Raw genomic sequence first — 16,923 nt, 5'->3', positions numbered from 1 at the left:
TCACTTGGATCAAAGACTGCCACAGGAGAACTTTAGACAGCTGCATAGGTCTGACTGTGGTTGATAGTGGTTATTGCTATGGTAACTCTGAAAGAATAAGTAAAAGTAAAACCCAAGGGATGGGGCCGAATTGGGAAAAATAAGGTTAAAAATAGTTTGCCTGAAAAAGATCTTAGAGAATTAGCTACTTCTAGACCATGCTGTTACTCCAGTGTGGTTAAAGGCTTAGAACTTAGGAGATCAAATATTTGCCGGTTTGGCCCAAAAAAAGTATTTAGTGGGAGAAAAGAGATTTTTGTTAGAACTGTACCATGGCTTTCTTGTACAGCCTTGGCTCTGTAAAAGTCGATATATGGATGCCACCAGAGTGATGGTTCATACTACAAAGTGAAAATTAGAATAAACTGCCACCACTGTATTCAGATGTTGCGGAAAACTGTTCAAAACCAAGTGGTTTACGTTTCAGTAGGCCAAAGTCCCTGTTGATGCACAGCCACTGATTGCAGGAGATGGGGATTGCCACAATAATATGTGGGACTGTTAGGTATTCTCTTGCTGGGCAGTTTTATAAATAGATATTTAAACCAAGTTAACTGACCCAGAAACATCTGTGATAGAAGTCTTAGAATCTGTGCTTTTGTGTCTGTTTGTGATTCAGGTTTGCTATTGCTATTAGTATTTATCTGAAATAGATGAGTTGCAAAATATTTATGTCTTAACTGAAATCATAATCCTCTCCAGACCACCTAATTCCAGTGTGGATTGGCTTATGCTGAGGAAGAAGCAGTTGGATTTTGAAGAACTTGCTGCTTGCCTTGGATTTGTTGTTGTGTAAATTCAAGTGGCAGAGGTTTTTTATTTAAAAAAATTTAAAAAGAGAGGGAAGGAAAACACAGCTCAAAATCATGTTGCTTGTAAGGACCTACAGTTGGCATCTTCATAAAAAGAATGCAAAAAACTTGCAGAGCCAATGTTTTGAATGTCTTGATATGTATCAGCTACCCTGACTGAAAAGAAGTTGGAAGAGTTATCCATAATATTTATTAAATTCATTGATTTGCTGGGATAGTCTGAAACCTAGTATTTCATATTTTGGGGGTGGTTGGTGGTCCAGTTTGTCTTTACAGCTTGCATTAAAGTGGGGTTATATAATGATTATTTGATTTTCTACTTCAGTGGAGCAGCGTGACTTCATTGGAGTGGATGACACAGGAAAAAGATTGCTCTTCATGGCTAATGAAGCTGACTTGGATGAAGAACTTGTCATTAAAAGATCCATCCTTCAGAAGTAAGCTCATGAGTCCTTGTAATAGAAACTGAGCTTGGAATGGGGTAAAATAACTGTGAACTAGAAGTGGTGGTTAAAGTAAGATGAGAAGGGAACAGGCAAAGCAGCTTTTGCAGTATTCAGGGAACAGTATTTTATTATTTGTTACATCATTACAACCAATTGGTAGGCTTTTCTTACACCTTGATTGTGAAAAATTCCAGGGAAAGAAAAGGAATGCATGAAAAGGTAACTCTTCTTGAAATGAAACCTATATTGCTATAGTACAGATACAGTTTAGATTCAGACATCCTGAAGTGTTAGACCTATGTCCATAAATGAAATGCTGGTCTCATTGTTTGAATCCCAGATGGATTTGCAGAGTATCCATGCAGGGCTCTCAGGATTTCATGACCCACTTCTGCATAAAGGGCACAAAAGCGCAGCTGTCTTTGCAGGCCCAAAAAGTTTCATTAGAGAATCCATGTTATATCCACCATTAAACTGCACCGGGGACTTGGATGAATTTATTAAATGTGTCAGACCAGCTGAGCTTCCTGCACAACATAATTCATATCCATTAGTAGGAGAAGGAAAGATGACTTCTTGTTCTTTACAGTCTTCTGTACAGTGATTTTAGCTTCCTCGGGCACACGTCTGGTGTTCTCTGTGGAAAGCTCTGCTGTCTCCTTGAGAGGCCAACCTTTGTAATCTGTCCCAGGCTGACAGTCAGACTTTCACCTCTGTGAGATGAGACACCTGTGGGACAGCCATTTGAGAGCTGGGAATTCATCCATGTGGACCTTTTAAGTCAAGGATACAGACATCTGGGGGCTGCTCTCAGATAAATCTCTGCTGTGAAAATGCCTCTGGTGTGTGCTGTAGGCCACAGCTCAGTGTAATCTTTCCTTGAACATCCCGCTACCAGATGTGAGGGAGCTGTTCTGTGCCCATGGAAAGAAGACCCCTCTTCTGCCCAAGTTTAAGGATTACCTTAGAAGGGAGGTGATCAAGAGTGGGCCTTGTTAACTGCTGTGGTGGAAAGAGCCTGTCCCAGCATGTTTCTGCTGGCTCTTTCCTGCGTTTTTCTTGGACATGGCAGGGACCAAGCTGCAGGCAAACCTTGTGCACATACACAGCAGCTGATTTGCATAGAGTAGGAAATTCATTACTGTTGTATTCTGGGGTTTTTTTGCAAATGAAATCTAATAGATCTATTTTGGGTTAGGGAGGAATATTATATCTACTGTTAGTGACAAGCTTGTCTTTATGGCTTGCCCCTGACACTAGCGGGTGGCTGTGGTATAATGACTTAAAAATTACTGTAACATGTGTGACCTTAGTTGACCCCTGATTTTACAGGTTCATCTAACCAGAGAATTCTCATTCCTATAGCTAAATTAATCAGGCTTTATCCTTCAGGCTAAACTTTGCCCTCGGGAGCACCTGTTCAGTTACATTGTCTTCAGCAGATCTTCTTGAGCGTAGCTGTTTGGGATTTGGTAAATGGAGTGTTGGTGATATACAGATGGGATAAAAATCTGTGTCTCCCTGTCTTTCTTACATTTCCACAGCTATGAAAGCTAATGTAAAGCATTAGCCACACTCCAAGTAAAGCCCAAAGATGGTAGACAGGATAGTCTAGAAGAACAAAGAGGAAAGATCTGCTTTCCTCTAATTGCTAAAAAGAAGGGAAAAAAAAAAAAAGATGCTTTGAAGCATCAGGCAGAAGTATTGGGCCAGTATCCACGTGGGTGAGCCTCTGACATATTAAACTGCCTACTGTACATGCTGGTGTGCTCTCTGTGCTTTACAGCTGCCATCTTGGAGAAACTCTGAGGGAAGCAAAATAGTATGTGGAAAGTGTCAAATATTTTCAATTGAGGCAAATCCAGGGAAGCAACAACTGTGGGAGCTCTAAGAAGACAAAGTGTTGGCAGCTAAGGATGTTTTAACCACTGTGTTGTCTAGACCTGCTCAAGCTCTGACTTTCTCATGTGAGAAACAAGAGAAACAAAAGCGACGCTTAAAACAATCTTTGAAGTCTTTTTTTAATACATCATAGTAAAGCAAGGAGAGAAGAAAAAAAAAAAGGGAAACAAAAAAGCAAGCCCAATCTCGTTTTCTTCATGGATCACTTGAAGTGACTGACTTTCAACTGCCATGTTGGCTGTTTCTTGATCTCTGGACTTTGTTTTGATGAAATAACAGACTTTGTGGCAAGATGGTGGGAGAATTTCCAGTACACTCATTCATTCCTCTGTAAAATACAATAGACATCTTGAGGCTGTTGCTTTTGTTTGTTTTGCTTTTAATGGTCCCTTTGAAGGGTTATAGTGGTCTTGTTACATGAACTCTAGAACTCCTCCAGTGCTTGTTTTGTTCTTCAGATCCTTTTTCTATTTTCTTTTTTCTCTCTCTTTTTAAGGAGGGGAGTGGATGGAGGGACAGGGAGGGAGTGGTGAAAGGAATGGGAAGAGGGAAGATGAACTTTTCTTTAAAGCTAGGAGTCTTGTTACTGGTAAAAAATCTAGATCCCATACAGAAATGGTTCAAAGGGCCTTTGGCTTCCCTTCCTCACAGGAGGGAAGTTGTGTTGACAAAACATCCAAAGCTGTAGAACGCTAATTTAAATCCTTGAAGAAAAACCTTTTTCCTGACCTTTGCCTTCTTCCTATCATTGGATTTCACGCTCTTCACTTTCCTGCCATAAAAGAGCAGCTGGTGGGGAGGGACAGGGGAAAACATACATTCTCCTGAGTACCTGTTGAGTATTAAATATTTATTTGCTCTTGACTCAGGCATTTTGTAATAATGAAAGTGTTACAGAGTGAAACATTTTAATGGGATTTCTAAGCTTATGGTATAAGCTGTTATTCTCGATTTGGTTAGGATTTCTTTTCCAGATTTGTTGTTTTGATTTGTGTTGTGGTTTTGTAAGTCGTGGATAGCCATTTTGGGTTTGGGATTGCCTCTCCTTGTTACACCACAGAAGAGATTTTTGCACAAAAGGATTTTGCTCCTTTGCTTGCCAGAGAAAATCTGGCAAAGCTTTCCGTTCAGCTGTTAAAATTATCATTTATTTTCCCTGTGCTTTTAATCACCCTGATGACAAGTCCCACAGGTAGCATCCTCCCTTAGTAAACAAATGGAAAACAATATCAAATACATCCATCCAGGCACGTTTTGGTGTACATCAGGATGGGCCAAGAAGACAAATTTATTGGTGGTACCTAGAGAGACTAAAGCTGCTGGGGAAAGCATTTTCAAGGAAATGGTTCCCTGTTTGGGTAATGAGAGCTTATAAAAAGCCCTGAACAGCCTGTGCATGTCATTCACTTTGGCAAATAGCTGCAAGATGAGATACTAGAATGAAAGAAATACAGTTTGGGGAAGTTTCCGAGCCAGCTTAGGGCCCTTTGAAGAGAAAAAAAATAAAGTTATGTGCTCATCCCTGGAGCCTGGTTTTGCCGGTGACATCTCTCTGACTTGGGTCTTGACAGGATGAAGGAGTGAGGAAATGATGAGAATTCCATAGCTGCTGCCTCTGCTTTGGGAGGGGGCAAAGGTATTTGTTTTCAAAGCAGGATTACAATGGACAGGGAGCTTTTTGCTCCACCTCTGATATTTATGGTCATGCAAAGTGAGACAGTAAAAGACACCTGTTGGAGCAGGTCTAAATTTGGAGCATTTCCTTTTAAGATCTTGTGGGCTGTGTAAGGGTGAGTTCAGCCTTCGTGGGTGTTCTGTCTGCACAGACGCAGGTGCAGGGCTTCTCCTAGAGAATATGTTAATAAATCACCGTGACAATCCCAGCTACTTATTACCTCATGTGCTTCAGACAGAAAGGAGTACCTCATCTGTAAATATATACAGTACTAACATTAGTAACCTTGAAGTAACAATACAGATCTTTTTTTAAGATATTTTAATAAAAAGAGGGGAGTAGGATGGGGGAGGGTTTTTTCCTTTTCCCTTTGCATCTTGAGAGTAAAAATGAATGGTGTAGTATAATTTCAAAAGTCAGTGTTGCCAAGTGGGTAGGTAATGAGAGTTCAGAAGTAGCTTTGATACACTTGATTTCCTTTCTGTTGCCTTGGGATATTGCCTTTTTTTTTTTTTCCGCTGATAATTTGTTTTAAATAAGTAGATCATATATAAACACACTGCAACTTCCTTAGTGTTTCTGTTCTCTAAAACTGTCCTTGGGAAATTGGCATCTCTGAAATTCTCTGCCACTCCTGTGGTGGTTCTTTTTTTCTTTTAAAATCTATTTCCATGAGAAAGACTGGGAATGACACTGATACAGGCAGATGCTCCACTGTGTAAAGCATCTTAAACTAGATCATGGTCAAATGTCCTCTTCCAGATCCAGCTGTGCTGGTTAAGGGGGCCACCACCCCAAGCTTACCCCCAGTGGGACGAATTGCTGAGTACTTCATAAGCCACATGTGTCAAAACCAGTGTCATCACTTTTAATGGCTTAAACAGCAGGACTTTAATGACTTGGTTCTTTTTACTTTGTGCATTAGGGTGATGTCCCCACAAGCAGTGCCACTGGCAAGGGAGCAGGGGATGCAATAGTGTAACTCAGTAGGAAAATTCTGAGGAGCAGTTCAGGGCAGACCAGGGAGCAAAAACTCTTTGCTGGTCTGAGCTGTCTACAGGGTGAATACACATGTCCTAGCTTTGGTGGTGTTCCCCTGCTTGAAACTAAGTTTCCTTTGCATTCAAGTGATAGGTTGAGGAATGCCATAGAAAGTTGTTGGATATACATTTTTTCCTCTAAAATATGGCTTTTACAGAGCCACGTGCAGATCTTCATGTCTTAGTTAGTCCAGATGTGCTCTTGCAGTTAGTCTGGGTCTACTCTTTTCATAATTAAAAATAAAGTTTTCTGACTAGCATCTAGAAAATAAGTGAGGTTCTTTTTGTCTCCTCCATCACAAAAAGAGAAATTGTATGTGTTGATTTAGGTAGTAATCCTTTTGCAGATGCACAGGCCAGAACAGAATCTGGTTCCCCTTCCCAGAACTGAATTGGTTTCACAGTACTAACAGGAATTTAGAAAGTTGTAAAAAGTTATTTTAGCCAGTAAAGCAAGCGGATCTGACTGAATCAAAACAGGGGAACTAAGTCTATTGAATAAGAGGGTGTGACTTTTACACACTAACTTCTTAGACTATAACCACACTTTAAAAATGTTAGTGTAGCTTTAATCATATTTCTTCAGAAAAGAGGATTTTGCTGAACATTTCAGAAAAAGATATTGGCCTATGAGGAGTTGTTTGAGCCATGAGCTAGGAGTAGATGTTCTCAGGATGCCCTTTTAGGTTTTGTTTAGAAGTTTCTCAGTTCATTAACAGTAGCTGCTGTAAATAAAAGGCATTTGTTTTCTCAGAAGGTTTGCCCTTTTTATCATGCATTTAAACTTTGCTCAACTTGCTCTGTTTTTTCTGTAAATATGTTGAGGATGAGTGTAGGCTTCAACTTCAGAAATGGAGGTTTTTTTAAATTATTTACTATTTCTAAAATTAATGTAGCCAAATACAAAGAAAACTTAATTTGGTGCTTTTATATATGTTACACTTGTACAATAATTGTGAACATACTATAAAAGCAGCTAGTGAGATGTTGACTTTATGTTTTAAAAAACATAGTGCTATTACTGATTTTAATACTGTTGCTTCCACAGGATTTTATTGTGTTTTGCTGGTGCCATGGTATTTTATTCACTCGTTGGCAGGGGGGTTGAAAGGAATGTACAGCATATCCAGGTCCTATTTATAAAAGAAGGGTCATGCTGTGTCTTGACAGCTTGTACAGGTAAGAGGTCATGAATCTCATGAATCTTAAAATCTGGAATATTAGCAGAGCTTCTACTGAATCCAGCTACAGAAAAGCTTATTGGCAATGGCTTTCATTTTACTGCAAGGTTCTTGCCAGTGTTACAGCACACACAAGGCTGAAAGCAGAGAGTGTGAGGCTCAGCATTTGGTTCCTAATCACTGGTAAATGTATGTTGTGTGGATTGTCATTAGTCATTTGTCTGTCTGTCTGTCTGCTGCGGTCTCAGACCAGCACTTAGCCTGTGATTTGGTTTTACTTTTCAGAGGTTTCAAAGGAGGAAGGGATGACTGTATTGCTTGGACACCCTCGAGTCCATGTGACTTGGTAAATGCAGTGCTCTGGATGAGTCACCAGGCTGGACAACACTGAAGTTGAAGTTCATTGTTACTCTAAGCCAGGCTCGGGTCTTGAAAAGATGACAAATGGTCTGTTCGTTTTAGAAAGATGTCTTAGTACTTTAATACGGTTGCCAATACTTTAATACAGTTGCCACTGTGTACTTTTTAGCAAGGCTGTGAGTTAGCTTATTTCACAGAGTTGATGGGGAAACGTAGCCATCATCAGTTGTTTTTTGTGACATTTACCCCAATTGATCCAGGTGTAACCTGTATGGTCTAAAAGTTCATCTGAAAGGTTTGATTAGGGCAGAGACACAGAATGATCAGTTGCTTGTTTTCAGCCAAAATGTGTATTCAGTGTTGAAATCTTAGGGATTCAGCTTGTGTCCAGTGATCCCAGAATGACCAGTACGTGACAGAGGGGCACAGACTCCTCATTGTGTGGTTGGGATGGTACAGAGAGAAAAAAGCCAAAGGTCAGAGGGGTTATCCCTGCTTGTGTGAGCGCTGTCAGGCTCTCCCCTACCACATGTCCACCATGTGTTCCTCATCAGCGGGATGTGGAACTCCATGACGCAGAGCAGACTGGAATGCGGAGTTAGTTAACACCCGCCGTTGGGGAATTTATCAGCCAATGTGGAATATGGGGGGGAGGAAACGGCCTAGTTTAAAGCAAAGTAAGGGTGAAATGAGGCATGTGACTGTTCCTCTTCAGTTAAAAGGTCTGATTCTGCTTAGGGCTGAGGTCCTGGCTCATGAGCCCAGCCGTAGTTTGGGGTTCCCTTACTGTTCTGCGTTATTGATGCATTCTTTAAATCCTTTAAATCATTGTGCTTAGCAGAAGACTTTTGCTGTGGGCAGGAGGGAAATACCCTTGGGATTTTCGCAGGGAACCATTCGTGTAGTTTATTCTAAGAAATCCAGATTTTGGAGAGCCTTTCCTTCATCTTAGTCACTGAGATCCCAAATCAGTAACTTGCAGGGATGCATCAAAGTAGATGGCCTCTCCATTAAAATCAGCTACACTTGGTATCAGTTGAACTGCAGTTGCATAATATTTTTAGTGCTGATTTATTACACTTACTTCGTGGCTACCGTGAACTCTAACCCGGGTAATTTACTGTGATGTTTCATGCTGCTAAGAATATTGCAAAAGTCATAATGGAAAGAGTCCGAATTTACAATTAACTGGTTGAAGGTGTACGTGGCCTCACATCCTTACTGGGTTCGCATTCTACTTTATTCGCAGCAAATATATATCTTTCAGAATGTTTCCATTCATTCAGAATACAATGCTGAATTCCCTGTTGAATAGCTGTAGTGTGGTTCTCCCCAAACAGCATTGTGCTGGCAGTTTCTGGAATTACACAGGAAATGAAGAGCATAGCAAACTTTCCTTTCTCTTGCTAAGACATGCTCCCCGGGAGTTCTTCCAGTAGATCGAGTAAATAGCAGAGATCTATTCCTAAGGGCAGCATGTTCTCTGTGTTTCTGCTTTGAGAAATCCTAATTTTCTCTGGCTTTAAATCCTTCCTTTCTTCATCAAATTTATAGCACCATTTCCCTAGCTAGAGAAGATTAGATAGAGATACCTTTTGCAAGCAGTAAAACTTCGTATCCACTTCTCTTGGAGATTTCTTGTAGAACTTTCCTTCCCCAGGCACCAAATATATACTTTGTTAAGAATTAAGAGGAGGTGGCTGCTAGGTCTTGATATGTGAACTGGCAGTACATACTGTATCTTGCCCAGTTACTCATTCTAAGGATGACTTGCATGTACCTGCATATTGGCCAGCAGCAGCTGTTGGTATTACTTATTATATTTCAATCATCTTGACATTTTTTAACCTTTTAAAAAAATGTATATGTGTGTGTATTCATAATTAGGTTAGTGGAAGCTCAAGAGTTTAAAAAATCTGGGTCAGTCAGTACAGGGAGTCTTAAAAAGGGAATAATTTAGGGCCTTCAGACAGAAAAATCTGACAGATAGACTTTAATTAAACTCTGAGGGTTGGAAGCAGACCAGTAAGAAATCGGGGAAATTTTCGTTCAAGCTCATCTTATAGTTTTTCTGCATATTAATCGTCCAGCAACTGGTGATATTTGCAAAAGCACAACAGACTGTCTTCCAGTATTCCCTTTGATTTTATTTTCCCCCTCTTTGCTTTATTATTCCCAAGGAGTAGCATTAAATATCATTTCAGAGGCCATGTGTGTCCTTAACTGCTCTGTCCCATCTCTGTGGTACATGTGTTCATATGTGTATACGTATATGGGTAATATATAGCTTTGTTCACTGATGCATTGGTACAGCATTTGTAGAACTAAGTATATTTTTTTGGTTGGGTTTTTTTCCCCCTCAAATGAGCTACATCATTTCTGAAAATACCTCTGAAATTCCCACTTCTGTGACTTTGAGCCTTAGCCAGGTAGAATAGTAATAACAGAATCACAGCCAGCAGTGCCATAAATTTCAACTAAAGTATCGGGCGAGAAGTCTGATTTCTGTTTGTACTGTTGTGAGAGGTATTTTTGCAGGGCTGGTCTTTCAGCAAGTGTGATTATTTTCAGAGAGGCCCTCTCTCCATTCTAACATTAGAATGTGCTGGGGATATGTGCGGGGAATGGCACCTGACAAACAGCAGCCAGACAGAAGAAGTAAAATCCCTTGGGAATGAGACTTCTTTTTATGGCCTTTTTTCACTTCTAAGGCCACTTGAAAAATATTGTTCTTTAGGTAGATCTCCTTCCTAGATCCCTGGGTTAGCATTTGGGTGCCTGCCATTTTCCCAGACCAAGGAGCTACTGAAGACTTAAGCTTTTCCAGTAGGAAAGTATGCAAGCACATACTTTGCAGCACCAGACACTACTGAAAGAATAATGGACCCTTCCCACATTCAGCTCCATTCTTCTTGCACGCGCTCCCAGACCTCTGGAGCCACTGTGCTAGCAAATGATTACACTCTGTTTTTCTTCCCTAACTCTTCCTAAACAAAATGTTAATTGAGACATTGATTTATACAATTCAGATTCCTATGTTGAGTCAGTGTAGTTAAAAGTAGCCTCTGGCTATGGAGGGGATAGATCAGCGAGACAAATTAGTGCTTGCTGGTGTGTTTTTCTATATCTTTTCCTTTGAGAAAATAGTATATATTTCATATTTAAGGAATATGTCTCTTTCACGTGTTTGTTTTAGATGTACCTCATGGCTGTGTAGCTTTAGAACGCAGGACTCTTGTGTGTTTTCTGATTTACGTAATTATATGAACAAAGCAACCTGGAAAAAAGCAGACTTAAGCATTTTTTTTAACGCCCTTCATATTTGTCAACTGAAAAGAAGGGGTAAGACATTAGGGATGTTACACAGATTGCAGACCTTCATATGAGATGGGAAATAACCTCCTGCCTGGGGTAAAAAATGACTTCTCACGTCCTGGACAACCATTGACTTAAATGATTTGCAGAAAAGTTGTCTTGTCTTTGGAAAAAAATAGAAGTGTTTATCTGTTTGTTTGTTGTAGAGAACCATTAAAATAAGCAACCTTTGTGTTTACAGAGGAAGAGTTATCTAGATCTACAGGTGATCTGGTACTGGAAGGGATAAAATTTAGTAGGAATTGGTGTGTTATCATCTGTTTGCATTAAGAATGCTTTGTAATTAATTTACAAAGAGATCTGACTTCTCTACTTGGCTTTGTGGCCTTGAGAAATCCACTTAATGTTTGTCTCTCATACTTTCTTTGCTTTTTAAAATGAATGCAATATTACTTTCCTGTCTCACAGGGGCATAACTCATGAATGTTTGTCAGTAGTATAAATGTAGAATGCTGCTCTCAGAACAGGGTTATTAACTCTTGGCTTTCCCACCTTTAGAATCAGAATAGTACTTGTTAAAACGACCTGCAGGAAGCAGCTGATGTAACACTGCATCCAGTGTGAGCTACAGATCATTTTTGAACCTAGGTTTTCAGTTTCAGCACTTGCATTCCTGCATGTCAGACACCTGTAGTATTTATTATCGTGTAGTTTATTGTGTGTTACGTTATTATGCACTGCTGTTCTTACCACTCCACTGTCTCTAATTTCCTTTCAGTTTACTAATTCTCCAGGGTTTTTTGTACAAAGGCACTGGGCATACAGGGGAAAATTAAATATATTTTCCTTTGCATTAACAAGCCACTACTCCTGAGTGTACACAATTAAATTTGTAGATAAGGTGGTTCTTTACACATGCAGGGGCAGAGCAGCCCCTGAACTTGTGCATCCTGCAGGGGCTCAGGGCACGCTGTGGAAGTACCAGGAGGACTCCTTGGTAGGAGCCAGTTCTACTGCATTAAAACAGTAGTCTCATCTGGGCTTTGTCAGGTCCATTTTATTCTCCTTAAAGGAGAAAAAGTGATGTTTATGTTTCTTCAATCCTTGCATTTGTTTGCTGCTCCTGCTTCCAGTTTGGCCACCTGATGGCAGCTTTTAAATTCTGAGATCAGGATTGTGGTTTTGTTACCCCTATGTACAGCTTTGGTCAGCACTTTCAGGATCCAGCAGAATGCAAATATCAAACAAGAGTATAATCTTATGTAGTTCTTCAATGGCTTACTTTTACAGTAGAAAAGTAGTTCCCTCTGGAAAGTGATCACTTCAAAGACTTTACTGCTTTCATTTGTCCTAAACTTTTTAAAAACGACAGCTGGTTTTGCAAGTGATCTGTTGTAAAACATCTTCCAGGTTGGTTTGGGCTGCTCTGTGTGATCTGGTTCTTCGCCTTTTTTAATGACAATTTTATCCATAAACAGAAAGAGTTAATGTTTTCTGAATGATGGGCTATGGTAATAAAACAAGGTGATACTGCCCTACTAAGCGGTGGCCTCAGAAAGGTTATGTGCATAAATGAAGTTATAATGAACCTGTAAACCAAGAATGCCATGAACATCAGAAATGCCAAATGCTGGAGCTGAAGCACAGTTGAGTAACCTGCTGCAAAGAAGTCTGCCCCTTCATTGCTGTGTTCTGAAGTTGTCTTAGGATACTTTTCTTTCCTACATTCTAGATAATGCTGATAGGTAGCTGATGAATGCTTTTATCATTGGGCAGTGCCTGAAAAGTTACTGTATGGTGAAGAGGTGAAAGCCAAACTGAGCTGTATTTATTCCCAGAATTCTGGGATGTTTTGGCTTTTAAATCTAACATGAGGAAGGTCAAGCAGTCAAAGTCTGTAGTAATGTGGATCAAAATACAGTGGGGAAGAAAGTGTGAGACCCCATTCTTAGTAGTCCCATTTGTTACCTCAAGCAAAAACGTCACCCTCCCTGCCAGTGTTTGTGTCCTGAGGAGAATCCAGTGTTCACATCTCTGAGGAACACGTCGTCATCCTTTTGAATAGTAAGACCCGAAACTGAGATTAACAGTTATCAAAAAGTAAGAAGCCAATGTTCTGCTGTTACTTCGTCATTTTGTGCTTTTTTGCTAAGCTGAGATTTTGACCAGTGGGGGGTTTTTTAGAATTTCTGAGTACTGTTCATTACTGTAGTTATTTCATTGCTGAATGACAGCTTGTATTTATGCACTGCTGTCAGTTCTAGCTTTGTTTCAAAATCAGGGGTGATTATTCTTGTTGCCAAAAGTAGAACTGTTGTATGTTGTATGTTATGGTTTGTACTTCCAGAAATTCCTTCGTGGCTTCAGTTTGTGTTTTGGTTTTTGGCTGGTTTGAAAAAATATATGATCCAATCGATCCAGTCATGTTTTTAATTGAAAACATACATAGTTAGTGTATATTATAAAAGGATCACTTGCATGTAGGGAAGAGCCCATGAAAGTGTGTTTGAGAATTCCTACCTGCATCTGGCATAGAAGAAATGTAGGCAATTATTTTGTGTGTATCCACTGTGTATTTTTTCTTCTTTTGTATCAATGTACATCAGGGGTCTGAATACAAATAAAGCTTGCTATGCAGGCTAATTAAATCAATGCCTCTGTGGAAGCAGTTTAGTTTCTGGAATTGCTCTTCTAAATCTGAGATGTAAACAAAAACCTAGTTATTTTTATATAATTTCCCTTTGCCTCACGTACGTGATTCTGGAAACTGGAGAGTTATATGTTTATGCCTCTTTTTACAGCAGAATATTTGGCGTGGCTGAATTTTTATTGATGCATAATTCCTGGTTTCCTTAAAGCTGAGCAAGACTACTGTACAGTGGGAACACACATTAATTTGAATTGCTGTGAAAGGCTGTTCATGTTAAAGCTGTTGAGGCAGCAAATTGTCCTCAAGTTTTTTTTCATTAAGAGTTGCTTGCTGCTTTTGTAGAAACGGCTGCTTCAGCCACAGAAAGTAAATGGGGAGCTTTTCCTGAAAGAAGGATGTGCAAAGAACAGTGTTTAGTCTGTGGCCTCTTATTGTCCCTCCTTCTTCTTCCCCTCCCTACCTGGGGTTGATGCAGGTACCCCATTGCATTTTGTTCTGTCTCCAGAGGCTCCTTTTTTCTGAGTTGGCTTTAGTTTGTTCTTTCTTGGTTGGTTTGTAGCTTCCTCACAGACTGTGGGCTTGTTGTCCTGGTTTCTTTAAAGTGTAGAACGTGAAGATATTACCTGTTTTAAAAGAGTAGAGTGTAAAGGACTATACACTTATCAATATGGCCTATGCTCCCATTAAATGTGCAATTCCAGCTCTTTAGAATAAACCTATTTTATAGTGAATTCCAATATAATAATAAAATCTATTTGTGAGGAGCGTGGCTTCTGTGGTGGGAATAATCAGACCCACCTCTTCTGTTGCAGTGCAAAACCTCCCTTTTATTTTTAATAGCAAATTATTTTGAAAGCAGAGCCCAGAAGCATGGAATTTTTAGAAGTAAACTGGTCTTTTAAGGCTTCCTGTTCATTTTGATTGTGCTTATTGCTTTTTACCTCTCTCTGCATTTACTTTTTTTTTTTTAACTGTCTCTGCGAAAGCAACCATTGTAGACTTGGCCCTTTTTTATATTACTAATATAGTCTAGAGGGTTAGCACAGGTCTTTATAGTTACAGATTGGTTCTAGTACGTTTTTTTTCTTTATAAACTAAGGGCAGGACTGTACACGAAATCTCTGTTATTGTATTTGTGCTTTGTACTCGTGCACTTGTTGACTGTTTTACAAGCCAGTAACGTAGTAGCCACAGGCTAGGAAGCTTGCCCAGAAATCTGGCATATTTAATTAGTGCTAGTAAACAAGCAGAGTTTCAAATTTAATTTTTCCTTCTTTAATTCCTATAAACCTCAAGCCATTTAAAACTTAATTTTGACACTAGTTTCGTTTATGCAGTTGGATAATACTGAAACAGTCCACAACCACAGACAGAATGGTCCCAGTCTTTTCCAAGCAAGAAGGGAATAGAAGTTGTTTTGTTTTAATAGTATTTGAGGTTGATGTAAAACTGTAAATGATAATCTTCAGGTCATCCACTACCCATTTGCTTTTTCTTTCTGTTGGGCTAAATGTTTCAAGATGAGGAAATTGTCCTACCATGGGTTTAGCCTTGCAAAGGGTGAGGATTGGATTTGTTGCCACCCTAATCTTTGTACAGAGGGTTCTTCTAAGAGTAAATGATGGAACATCTGAACTGTGGTCCTTGCCATGACCAGTTAATTGCTTCTGGGCTGTGAGGTTTAACTCACTGGTGGCACAAGCAACAGAGGGTTCAGTTGCTGTCTTGTGTCTTGCTTTTCAATACAAGCTTGTGATCTGTGCTGGAAATGGTTCTCTACTACTGTTTTCACTGTTTGGGACCACTGAATTTTAGACTAATGACATTTCTCCTCTTTATTTCACTGCTGAAGCTACACTGTCTCCAGACAAGTAATATGCTGGTGTCTCCTTATCATAGCAAAAAAATACGTGCTAATTTTGGCCAAAAACTGGACTTTGTAACTGCAGCTAAAAATTATAAAAAATAATATTTAAATTGTGAAAATACACAATTTCAGTGCAGTGTATGTTTTTGTTCAGCTGAGCTTAATGCTGTAGTGCTCCAACTTTAGCATCTTCCTGAAAGTATTCTAGGTCTAAGCTCAGTTACTTATAGTAGTACAAAGCAACAACTTCTGTTATAGCTATTGACAAATCTAGAAATTTTAAATCATGAGTAATCTGGTCTAACCAGAAACTAATCCAGTGTGGTTGTAACCACTGTAATTACTCATTTAAAAAAATGCAAATTTCAATGTTAAGGTCATCTTGTGGTAATGATAGTCTTCTGTATCTAGTCTTTTTTTCTTTTTTTTTTCCTGATACATTTACCATTGCATGGTCTTTCTAATGGCGTTTTGTAAAAGGCCGATTAGCTATTAAAGAATTAATCATAAAGTTCTTTTGAGCTGAAAAGATGAGAGATGTCTGCAAGTGGCTTCAGTCTGACTTCAGTTCTCCTTTGGTTTTTAATTCTGTTCTCACTCTGCAAAAAAGAGTTATATTTTAAGGCTTTCTTTTAATGAAGTTCTTATTTGATACCGTCAAAATATTAGTAGATAAATAGTATATGTTCTTTTAAACTAGAAAAGAACATTAATATACCTGCATTTCTCATGTGATGGTCCTGTCACTTGGGGTGTTTTCTCACTGCAGAACTGGGCTGTACTCTAAAGCTGATGATATCCTGAGCTCTGATGGCTCTCACTGACCTGAAATGCCATGGCTCAAGGTTGATGTTGTCCTAAATCCAGACTAGTGCATCTTTGAGGGTGTGTCTGAATCCACAGGTGGAGCCGTGACTTCATATAACCAAGTTGGGAAACACTCCCCCTCTGTTTTTCTATAGGGAAGCAAGATTCATGAAGTCTGACTGCTGATTCCTTAGCATAATTCCCCCTAAAATGTATTTTTCTTCTGTGTACCCATTCAGCCTTGCTGAGACGTGGAGCAGCCTGTGTCCTGCCAGTCACACCCTCCGTAGTGGCGGCAGAGCCAGGTTTTGTGCCCACTTTAATTTCTGCCTGAGATAAAGCTGTTCTCATTATCTAATTAAATATTTGACCCTTTCAGTTGTTGGGATATTTTCAGCATGGTTACCGTGCCAAGTGCTACAGTGTCCAGATTCCACTGGAGTTGAGATGCGAATAGGTACAGCAGCAAAAGCTTATTGTGAATCAAAAGTGAGGCAGCAGCAGTAGGTACTGAGGGAAATCGAAGGAAAACACAGGTCAAAGCATCAGCTGAGGAAGGTGCAGACCCTTGAGGAGCAGGAGCAAAGTATAATTCGCTTGCAGTACATGAAGGAAATGAGCATTGCCATATTTACTGCTGAGGGGCTGGATTTACATGGGCTGGATTTGGGTAGATTTTAGTAATTTAAACCATTACACTTGAATTTTTACCGTCTTTGGATTCAAAGCTTGTGTCCTCTTGCTTTCTAGACTAAGTGTAGGTGGGAACCAGGTGCTGCATTGTCTGACAAACAACATGTAGTGCTCTTTTCCTTCTTCTCTCCTCCTC

The 16,923-nt window shown here is 39.6% G+C and overlaps 1 protein-coding gene across 1 annotated transcript in view; it reads left to right on the top strand.

Annotated features, from left to right (window-relative positions):
• EIF2B3 (eukaryotic translation initiation factor 2B subunit gamma) overlaps positions 1–16,923 on the top strand; it is a 100,086-nt gene that overhangs the window by 25,363 nt on the left and 57,800 nt on the right. The window contains exon 4 of the mRNA XM_032696879.1: positions 1,177–1,288. Coding sequence (XP_032552770.1) covers positions 1,177–1,288 — 112 coding nt within the window. The remainder of the gene's footprint in view (positions 1–1,176; positions 1,289–16,923) is intronic.

Source organism: Chiroxiphia lanceolata, chromosome 9, assembly GCF_009829145.1.
Source record: "Chiroxiphia lanceolata isolate bChiLan1 chromosome 9, bChiLan1.pri, whole genome shotgun sequence".
Classification (NCBI taxonomy): Eukaryota; Metazoa; Chordata; class Aves; order Passeriformes; family Pipridae; genus Chiroxiphia; species Chiroxiphia lanceolata.
This window is presented reverse-complemented; position numbering and strand designations above follow the sequence as displayed.